The 11,634-nt window shown below is 43.7% G+C and overlaps 1 protein-coding gene across 2 annotated transcripts in view; it reads right to left on the bottom strand.

The window, feature by feature from the left end:
- Positions 1 to 361: 361 nt before the first annotated feature.
- Positions 362 to 11,634, bottom strand: part of BRD3OS (BRD3 opposite strand) — a 57,671-nt gene continuing 46,398 nt past the window's right edge. For both annotated transcript variants that reach the window (XM_044057173.1, XM_044057172.1), the window contains exon 2: positions 362 to 2,162. In XM_044057173.1, the coding sequence (XP_043913108.1) occupies positions 991 to 1,245 (255 nt within the window). In that variant the 5' untranslated portion in view covers positions 1,246 to 2,162 and the 3' untranslated portion in view covers positions 362 to 990. The remainder of the gene's footprint in view (positions 2,163 to 11,634) is intronic.

The raw sequence follows: 11,634 nt of genomic DNA, 5'->3' as shown, positions 1-11,634 counted from the left end.
CCAATTCCACTTAACAATGAGGCATGTCTAAATTACAAACCATTTCTCTTGCTGCCTTCATTTTTCCTCACAACCTAGCTTTTTCATTGTTAATCACCCTTATATAGTACTTGTATCACACAGTACTGGTCTAAGCTCTGGGCTACTGTATATCCACTAAAAGTGGACCCAGTATTGCAAATGCAGCCATACTGATAACCTCAGTCACCCAGGAATTCATTACCCAAGCTATAAATGTTAGCATTCTACTGGCCTTTTTAAAAGGATGGCACAAATTCCTTACATACAGTTAACAACTCCCACATCCTGACAGTACTAACAGACTAATTCAAATACTACAAGAAGTACTAATACAACATAATAAAACATCAAACAGAACTTTAATATCCCTCAGATGTGATGTACATTATCACTATGCTATGCAAACAGAAGACAAACAGTAGAGAGACAATTACATTTACTAACGATTTTTAGAAGAATGCAGACTACCTCATTTAGAAATTGAAGAGGTAATAAAATAAGCACTCTACTATGTTTGTAAAACATGTCAGTATGTATCTATTGTTAAATGCCTGAGTAACTACGTATTAAAATTCACACTTGAAACACCAATAAATAAATATACACTATACATACACACATATATATATATATATGTATATACACACACACACACACACACACACACACACACATACAAATAAAATACATACTTTATGCCACATACTTTAAACAATTTGTAAAACAGCATGCAATTTAATGAAGTGTGCATAAACAGAGGAGAATGCTAGGAAAAGCATTTCTTACAGTTCAGATTAGTTTTACTACAATGACCCATCCCAGTTTCACTGCAGCTGAGAATGTTACATTTGTAACAACTGAAATGTAGGGGAACTGTTTGACAAGAAGATGATCTAGTGAAAAGTAGGATTAATGCAGGATCAATTCTAAACACTATGCACGACCCTCAGGGTCACTCAGTTTCCAAACTTACATCACTGTGCATATCTTTGACTGCCCAGTGTCTCTAGCCTCATCTACTTTATTTTTGTCCCTTACTAATATGGCTTGGTTTCCATACTGTGAATACCATACACTCTGGCTTCGGTTTAGGTATGTACCAGGTGGAGATCTTTCCAGTTCCTGCTGCTGCTGTTGCCAGATAAGCAGAGATGTGTTCCGATAGCGTAGCCGAGCATAACCCTCTGAAAGGGCCTTTTCAGCCAGTGGTGGGCACCCACTCATAGCTTTTCATATGTGTTTTTATTTTTCAAGCTGATCATGAAACATTTGGATGAAAGGAAATACTAAAATAAATCAGATTTATTCTGTAAGAACCAGTTTATTCAGCAGCAACCTGATAATACTACAGTACCCTAAAAAGGGTGAATGCTGTTAATGACCAAAAAACACTTTCCACCTTTAAGTATAAAAAGTTGTCCAGAAATTTCATTTGTGCATGGAGAAATGAAATCAATAGGTGGGACTCAAGAAAATTCAAACAAGTTTCTCTGCCTAGTAACCTGACCTGTTTTATGGTAACAAACTGTTGCATTATACTAGTTTTCATTACAAGATTCACGAAGCTCAGGGCACCATTCATTTGCTGCTAATGGAAATCCTATACCCGATTCAGTTTCCTGGCTGCATTTTCAAAGTCTGAAAGGTCATGACGTATCATGTTTTAACAGTGGTTAAAATATTTTCTAACGGAGAAACATAAAAGCCATGAAACGGTGCAGCCTTGGGTATAGCGTAAATATGTCATTGCACAAAAATAAATAAAACCTTTCATGTGACAGCACTTAAAATCCACATATTTTTAACACTAAATGATCATCAGGTGAAGATGGTGCTTTCAATCCAGCATTATGTCATGAACAAAGATGCCAAATAATGGTACTGGAAGTATTTATAAATCAGACATCCATGTTCTTTTATCCATATTACTGTTCTGTGGAGATGTAATGAAATATCCAGAGCGTTTTCTTTCTGTATGTAAAATTGCATCAATGTAGTTACAAATATAATTAGACTTCGTATTTGCTAAAATACTTTTTTTTTTTTTTTCTTTCACAACTCCATCCTTCTGGGCTGTTAAGAATACATGGCTTTCACTTCTGCTCTTCAGAACATTCTTTTGCTGCTCAACAATTCAGTACCTACCAAAAGACGAAACAGGGCAAGTGAGATATAAAGATGAATCGGTATGCAAAATCACTGTTACAGCATTTCCCAGTGTCTAAACTAACAGGTGAAATAGAAAACAATGCCCAGCAGCAATTTCACAACCAATAAAGTACAGGCAAGCAGTTAAAAGGAAATTCACTATAAACATCAAGGTTCCATTATTACAATTTATATTATGAAATACCTTTACTTTAGTTAAAACAAAGGCACATTTATTACTCTACTGTCCCAGAAAGTAAGACGTTCTGTCACACAGAACACTAACTCCTCAGTCAAAGTGAGATGCTTCAAGTTGAGATTTTCAATGCAGTACAGGAATTCAAAACAGTAAAATCACCATATACTAGTTATTGAGGCACGTTTCACCTAATAAGAAGTATTACATAGATGGGCATTACTTATGTATGTGGGCACACATTAAATATGTACACAAATGTTTTTTTTCATAGTATGTATATTCAGTTAAGTACTGCCACCTGCACATAGTGGAATGCACAATACAAAAAGGCGCAGGATTTGTATCTAAACAAATGCACTCGGACACACTGACCATTTGGCTTACTATGTCTCCACCATAAATTAGTGCATCACTGACTTACCCTCTCACACAATCCTTGGGTTAGAGGGAGATGCCATCATTCAGGCATCCACAGAGAGTTGCACATACTTCCCTGCAGATGCATGACATCCAGTTTCTCACACAAAGTCACAATGGTGCACACACATGCTATTATGACCTTGCTGAATGCTGTCACTGTGCTATACACAACATTATGGGTACATATGTCTCAGTACAATCTACTGGGCTTGTGTCCCTAATAATAGTCAGGCATATAAAAAGGGGCTGGGTGCCTCCCTCCCTGCAAAATGGGTGAGTTGGCATCAACCAATCAGACCCATTTTTCATTGCTGACTGCCCTAGTACCTTGTTTTTTTATTCAGTCCTGGAACATATGCGTCTGTCTGGATATCAGCCCATCCTGATGGTGTTGGTAGGTTACCACTAATATGGCATACATTACCAAACAATAACTTCACGTCTGCATAAAGTTCCCATGCTAGTATGAACAGCAAGGTTCTCATGACAAAACACAGTAACTGCAACATACAGCATAAGGCACCATTTTAAAGGACTTGTCCGTATTTTCTATAGTATCTCTTCAGTAAGAGTTAAGTGCATACTGTCCAACGTTACACAAAGGGATAGTATTATCCCTTTGGAGGAAGATTACGGTGCATGACACGCCTATGGGCCACAGTAGCTCACATGCATACACTGGGTACTCTGCTCCTTTGGCAGCTCACGTGCATACACTGGGTACTCTGCTCCTTTGGCAGCTCACGTGCATACACTGGGTACTCTGCTCCTTTGGCAGCTCACGTGCATACACTGGGTACTCTGCTCCTTTGGCAGCTCACGTGCATACACTGGGTACTCTGCTCCTTTGGCAGCTCACGTGCATACACTGGGTACTCTGCTCCTTTGGCAGCTCACGTGCATACACTGGGTACTCTGCTCCTTTGGCAGCTCATGTGCATACACTGGGTACTCTGCTCCTTTGGCAGCTCACGTGCATGCACTGGGTACTCTGCTCCTTTGGCAGCTCACGTGCATACACTGGGTGCCCTGCTCCTTTGGCAGCTCACGTGCATACACTGGGTACCCTGCTCGTTTGGCAGCTCACGTGCATACACTGGGTACCCTGCTCGTTTGGCAGCTCACGTGCATACACTGGGTACCCTGCTCGTTTGGCAGCTCACGTGCATGCACTGGGTACTCTGCTCGTTTGGCAGCTCACGTGCATACACTGGGTACTCTGCTCGTTTGGTAGCTCACGTGCATACACTGGGTACTCTGCTCGTTTGGTAGCTCACATGCATACACTGGGTACTCTGCTCGTTTGGTAGCTCACATGCATACACTGGGTACTCTGCTCGTTTGGTAGCTCACATGCATACACTGGGTACTCTGCTCGTTTGGTAGCTCACATGCATACACTGGGTACTTTGCTCGTTTGGTAGCTCATACACTCGGTACTCTGCTCGTTTGGTAGCTCACACGCATACACTCGGTACTCTGCTCCTTTGGTAGCACAGATACATACCCTCAGCATTCTGCTCATTTGGTAGTGCACATACATATACTCAGTACTCTGCTTGTTTGGTACAGCACATGTCTACACTGGTTATACATGCTGCCATTTCACTCTGGATGACAATGCATAAGCGGCATAACCATGCAGCTACTGTATTCCCAGTGCAGCTCTCCCTTAACATTACCTATGCTACAAATTCCATTGAAACAAACACAAAACTGCTTTGAAAGCAAGTGTGAGAGAGACTTACTCTCCAAGCTAATGTCACTGCCAGATACAAATTAGGACAATAAGGGAAATGCCACTGAAAACTGTGGTTCTCAGTGAGAAATCAAAGAAAATGGGCTGCCAAAAGTCTCTGTATTCTCTTTTCTGTTATACAAAAATGAATATGAAATTATTTTCCTCTATGAAATGAATCTGATTTTTCTGAATTATTAGTTAAATGAAACTCTTCTTAATGCTGATGTCACATTCATTGGATAACTGCTGTACTCCGGGATTCAGACAAACGGATGAAACATGGTATGGAACAGATCTGAAGTCAGCTTACTGAAGTACCTTTTTTTTTTTAAATTGCAGCAGGTAAGCAAATTTAATAGTGAGGGAAGCTAAACTTTTACTGTTAGTTAAATGAGACGAGCAATAAGACTCCTTGATTGGGATCACTGCCTCCCAGCACCACGGTGCAGACCTTTATTCCAAATTCCTTGATGAATCGCTGTGGGGAATCTGCAGGTTTTCTCAGGTTACTTACATTTTCTCTTGTATCCCAAAATGATGCTAAGCTGTCTGTAAATATAAACATTTGACTTACCCTTGTCTTGTGACTGAAAAGCTTTACAGAAGTATTGGTTCACCTACACAATTTAATATACCATGTAATATCTATTTTTATGCTACGCTGCATGCATATGTATGCCACACGTTGGTCTGCCAGCAACTGTTGCTCCTACATGGGTAGTTCTAAACATTAGGACTTTGCTGAGCCTTGTGCTAAAACCTGAAATTCTCCAACTGCAGGTTTAATTCAGAGCTTTGTTCTGCTTACCAATGTGAAGCAGAGGCATCTCGTCAGCTCAGTGTCACTGATGACATTTGGCATCTGCAGTTAAAGATAAGTGGGACTCAGTCACAGTAAGTACTGCTATTTTTGTAACTGAACTACCTCGTTTTACTGGCAGTGTTAGGCAGACTCAAAACCAACCAAAAACTTTTCCCTCAACCCAACATTATGTCGATAGATGGAACGTCATGCCTCACTCTGCAGTTCTACTTGTTAAATCATATTCAGGACAACCAGAGTACAACTATGAGTCTAAAGCATTTTGCATAAACTCATTTAAAAGCTTCTACATTCACCCACAGAGCTCATTACCAGTTTTGAATTATTACCGGCATGGGATGTGCTCAGTTTTCCAATACAAGATATTTACATTTAGGATAATCAAGCCTTACATGCTGATATGCAGACTGCAACTGCACTTTTATAGTATATCCTACATACACAAAATGAAGAAAAGTCCTCTTCATTAACCCAGTGTGTTTACCATGTGCATCCAACACTCTTTACATGTCAGATAAATACCAGTACCGAGTTCCAAAGTTCACCCGATATCAACCATTTCTATTTTGGAGGAACGTTCCTACTTTTGGGCCTGATTTACCTCTGCACACGATGTTCATTATTTTTGGAGGCATGCCCCTATTTTCAGGCTTGATTTACCTCTTTCACACAATTTTCTGAATCCCCTTTATCACACCTGATGTTGAAGCTGTCTGGGACTCAGAAAACCACAACCCATGACCAACATACTAGTGACACAATTTAATGACAGAGGACACCCATTTTACATCTCCCTTTTGCAAAAGCAAAAACAAAGCACCTTGTATGGCAGAAATTTGCAATGTATGTCTACAGATTTTTACACCCTCTCTTTGATAATATGAGGACACTTTTCATCATTTTTGTTGCACTGACTTTAAAAATGTTTCTGAGGGGAATACCACATTCTTACTGCAGGCAGGAAGTGTTACGTGCTGTTTATCCAGTTTGTAGGTTAATAAGATGTCCAGACTTTTTAGCTGGATGTACCTACTTTCCAAGGGCCTTGGTTCTTATTTTCAATCTTTGTAGGTTAAGTTAAGAAGTATGGTGTATATAATCCTTCTGTTTGTCTAATTTTGAAGTCATTACTTTATGGTTTTGTAGTGATACCAGTTTGTACTGTCTGTATAATCTCACCAATACTCTTTACAAACTACATAACTGCAACTAAACTATCTTTTGCTGTTGTAATGCCTTTGACAAATGGCCCAAGAAAAGACTGAAAAGCATTCTGCCTCAACTAGGTTAACACCCCAAAATAAATTATGTATTTGCATTTGTTTTCTCTGGCAGAGACTGATCTTCATGGACCTTTTTTCAGACCGAGCCTGGGAATGATAAAGTGACTTGTTCAGAGTCATGCAGGTTGGCAATGGAGGCTGAAAGAATCAAGCTGCCACAGGTATCATTTTTAATTAATAAAAAAATAGTACTAAGGTGACTACAAGAGCTGTTCTAAAGGAAGAAGCAAAAACCAAAAACTTTCAATATAGAAGAAAAGAAGACGTTGTGTACCTACCATAACGTTCCATGTTAGTTGTCTTCTCTCGCCTTCTTTCTTGCTGGATGGGTTCGGAGCCAATCCTCGGCTCCGACTCGGCACTTGCTAAGCTCGAGAGCTAATTTTACCAGCTCGAGGCAACCCTATATCCCATGATGCAAGGCGTGACTACCCAGATCTCGTTTGGTAGCTATGGAAAAACCCTGCCAGTAACCTTCTTCCCAGAAAGGAAGAAGAGGAACTAAATGTGGAAAGAAACAAAGCAAAATAACCACTAGAGACTAGTGACACTTCCTACTGGGGCCCATAGAAAGAATGAACTGCTCCAGAGAAGAGTACAACTTCAAGGTCTGTCCAGGCTAGGGGGAAGGAGGGAGGGACGCAAGAAAGAAGGCGAGAGAAGATAACTAACATGGAACGTTATGGTAGGTACATAACTTCTTAATGTTAAGTTGTCAAACTCGCCTTCATTCTTGCTGGATGGGACCGCGTCCCTAGCACCTCTATCCTGGGTGGCTCAATGGAACAGACTCTTGAGAACTGTGGAACCAAACCTAGCCCTGTCCCTGGAGGCCAAGTCCAATTTGTAATGAGAGACAAAGGTGTGAGGAGTGGCCCAAGTGGCTGCCGCACAAATAGTGTCAATAGGTAGCCTATCCTGAAATGCTGTATAAGTGGCTAGGTGTCTGGTAGAATGTGCGTTTGGTTTCGAGTGCAGTTGCTTGCCCCTAAGGAGATAAACATGAGAAATGGTAGAAGACAGCCATCTGGATAAGGTCACCTTGGAGACCAGAAGACCCTTCCTGTTTTCTGCATAAGAAAGAAACAGTTGATCAGATTTTCTGAATTGTTTAGTTCTGTCCAAGTAATATCTGAGTTGGCGATGGACATCCAAACAGTGAAGTTTCTGTTCCGCTCTGTCAGAATAATTAGGGGAAAAAACTGGCAATTCAATAGATTGGTTAATATTCGTCTGGGAAGCAACTTTGGGCAAGAAAGATGGATTAGTTCTTAAAGATACTCTATCTTTGTGGAAAACCAAGTATGGGAGACGGACACAGAGAGCATGAAGTTCAGACACCCTCCTGGCTGAAGTAACAGCAACCAGAAAAATTGTCTTCCAGGAAAGAAATTTTAATGAGCATGTAGCAGCCGGTTCAAAGGGGGGCTGAATCAAGGATGCCAGCATTAAATTCAGGTCCCATTGCGGAGGGGGATCTTTGATTGGGGGTTTCAGCAGAAAGATCCCTCTAAGAAAGGCTTTGCAAAGCTTGTGAGACCTTATGTTTTGATCCGCTAAGCCAACATGAAAATTTGAGATCGCTGCCAGCTGGACCTTAACTGTCGAGGAAGAAGAACCCGATTGAAAAAATCTCAGCTAGAAGTCCAAGACTTGACTGCACTGGAGCAGTAAAGGGGTCTATGTCCCTGGACTTTGCCCAGAAGGAAAAATGCTGCCATTTACTAGCATAAATCCTTCTGGTAGAGGACTTTAGAGAAGCTACTATGATATCTCGCACGGGATTAGAAATCATAGGGAGCCTGGCTAAGGAAGGAAGTGGAGCAACCAAGCAGTGAGGTTGAGAGAATGAGTGGCCTGGTGCAGATGACCCGAATGGTGGGTCAGAAGATCTGGAATTGGATCCAGATGCCAAGGCTGAACCAAGAGATGACGATCTAGGGACGGAAACCAAATTTGTCGAGGCCAGTAAGGGGCAATGAGAATCAACTTGGCTCTCAAGACGGTAGCTTTCTGAATCACTTGAGGTATCAGTGGGAATGGAGGAAAGGCATAAAGAAGTCCCCGGGGCCAATCCTGGGTTAGAGCATCTCTGGGGGGATGGCCTGGTAGTGGAAAGAGGGAGAAGAAGTCTGGGCATTTGCTGTTTTGGGGTGTAGCAAAAAGGTCGCAGCAAGGGACGCCCCACTTCTGAAAAATCTCGTCCACTACTGATTGCTTGAGAGACCACTCGTGTGGCATGAGAATAGCTCTGCTCAGTCTGTCCTCTCAGAAGTTGGATTTCCCGGGGATATGCGTTGCTATCAGAAACCGATGAAAGGAGATTGCCCATTGCCAAAGTCTGAGAGCTTCTCGACACAGTGGATAGGACCTGGTCCCGCCCTGTTTGTTGATATACCAGACTACGGACATGTTGTCCGTCTGAATGCAATAGTCCCTAAAGGAAGAAAGTCGCTGAGGGCTTGCAACGTTAAAAGCACTGCTCTCATCTCTAGGACGTTTATGTGCAGATGGTATTCTATGGGTTGCCAAGTCCCATGGACCATCCTGCCCTGATAATGCCCCCCCCCCCCGATCAGAGAGGCATCCAAAGTGACTGTGGCAACCGGGACTGGGGGAACAAACAGTCGGCCCTGATGGAGTTGCGGAGAAGACATCCACCAGGTTAGATGACTCTTGCAAGATTGCGTCACGAAGATCTCGTGGCGCATGGGAAGCTGCTGGAAGGACCACTGGGTGAACAATATCCACTGCAGAAGACGCATGTGGAAGCGAGCTAAAGGAAGCAGTACGATGGCCGCAGCCATAAGACCTAGCACCTTCAGGACAAATCTGGCCCTGATCTTTTTGCTGAGTAGTATGATCCGAACATACTTTTGGATGTCCAGAATTCTTTGGTTTGTGAGTCTTGCTGACATCCCGACAGTGTCTAATTCTGCGCCTATAAAGGTAATAGATTGGCAAGGAGACAATGAAGATTTTTCGAAGTTTATAGAAATCCCTAACTGGTTGCAGGTGTGAAGAGTGTAGTCTCTGGCCTTGAGAAGTTGATGCCTGGTGGTGGCAGAGAGGAGCCAGTCGTCTAGATACGGAAACACCTGAAATCCTTGACGTCTCAGGTGAGCCGTGACCGCTGCCATACATTTGGTAAACACTCTGGGGGCTGTAGTGAGACCAAAGGGCAGGGCTCTGAATTGAAAATGACTGGTCCCCAGCCGAAAGCAGAGAAACCTTCTGGAGCGCCTGTGAATTTTTATGTGATAGTACACATCCTGAAGGTCTATTGAGCACATCCAGTTGTCCTTGCCCAAAAAGGTTAGAATGGACTGAAGCGTGACCATCCGGAACCTTGCCTTCTTGACAAACTTGTTTAGTTTGCTGAGGTCTAAAATTTGTCTCCAATCTCCCGCCTTTTTGGGAACCAAAAAGAATCTTGAGTAGATTCCGGACCCTACTTGGTCTGCTGGCACTAGTTGGATGGCTCTTTTTGCTAGGAGCTTTGATACCTCCAGCTTTGCCAACTCCCTTAGACCGGGTGAAACTTCTGGAAGGGATTGATGAGGAACAGGATATCTCGCGAAAGGGATATTGTAACCCTCGGATATGATCAACTGTACCCATTTGTCTTGAGAAAGGGAACGCCAGACTGTTGGGTACAGCGACAATCTTCCCCCCCGACTGCCTCCAAGGGTGGACAGTCTGGTAACACCTCAGGGATGCTGGAAGGGTTTATCAGAGAGAGACTCTCTGCTACCCTGATTCTGCGGACCCCCTCTGCCCCTAGGGCGGCATCTATTGTTATTACCCCCTCTGCCTCTGGGGGTAAACTGACCACGTGCGTCCAGCGTGACTCCCTGAGATTTACGGAACCACATTTTCCCTCCCTTCTGACCTTTGGGATAGGGTCTTGAAGGGGTGGAGAAATGGACTCCTACGGCAGAAAGAGTCTTGCCGTCTTGCTCACACCTGGTCAATGTGTCCTTCACCTGAGGTCCGAACAAAGCCGAACCATCGAAGTGAGTATTAGTGAAGGACGCCTTAAAGGAGTCTGTGAAATTACAAAGCCGCATCCAGGACTGACGCCCAAGTGCCACCCCTGTGCCTGCGGCTCTACTCGCCCCATCGGCTGCATAAGAAATGAGCCGCATGGAGGAGTTAGTTATAGAATTTAGGATTCCGAGCTGTGAGGCAATCTTTTCTTGAGCCCCAGCAGCTGACGGATCCTGAACTACCTCACCTAGTTCCTTGAGAATATCTCTCTGAAGCCGGGTAAAGTGACAGATAGTTCAGCGAGCGCATAGCGAAGGTCGCTGAAGAAAACATCCGCCACTGCACCTATCCATGGTCCTAGAGTCCTTGTTAGGAGGATGGACAGGTACAGAAGGATCGGCAAGTTCCTTCTTGGTGGTAGCCGCCACCACCATGGCATCAACAAGGACACCCTTGGTGAGAAACTGTCTGTCTGCGGGGGCCGTGATGAATTTAGAAGGCCTCCTGGGGACTGGTTCCACAGAATCGGGCGCCACGCCTTTCGAGCCACCACTTCCATGAGCGGTTCGAAAGGCGGAGACACCCAGGAGGTGGAGGGTCGAGATCCAAAAGCCTCCAGGTATACCGACTCATCCTCGGAGGAGTTAATGGAGGGCCAGATCCCCCTCTGCTTAAGGAGTTCCAGGATGTCTGAAAAGGAGACATCCTCAGAGGGGGACCGTGGGGAACCCTCAGACTCATCTAAGTCAGTATCTGATGTCGTAGACTCAGGGGAGTCTGTGTGCTTCCTCTTGCACGTCCTCTTACGCGGGGGTTCCCCCGAAGGATCAGGAGAAACCTCGGAAGAGGAAGTTCTTCCCAATGGGGAAACCTGGGGCGATGGATCTCTGGGTCCGGGAGCAAGAGAATGGGAAGAGACATCGACAGGCACCGAAGAGGGAGGAGCTAATGGAATTGACCGTTGACTCAGCTCCGGGGCTAGAACACTCCTCATCACCTCAAAGGCTCC

This window comes from Protopterus annectens, chromosome 15.part0, assembly GCF_019279795.1.
Source record: "Protopterus annectens isolate FY-2018-M chromosome 15.part0, PAN1.0, whole genome shotgun sequence".
NCBI classification, from domain to species: domain Eukaryota; kingdom Metazoa; phylum Chordata; order Ceratodontiformes; family Protopteridae; genus Protopterus; species Protopterus annectens.
The sequence above is the reverse complement of the archived record's forward strand: the minus strand, read 5'-3'. Positions and strand labels throughout refer to the sequence as shown.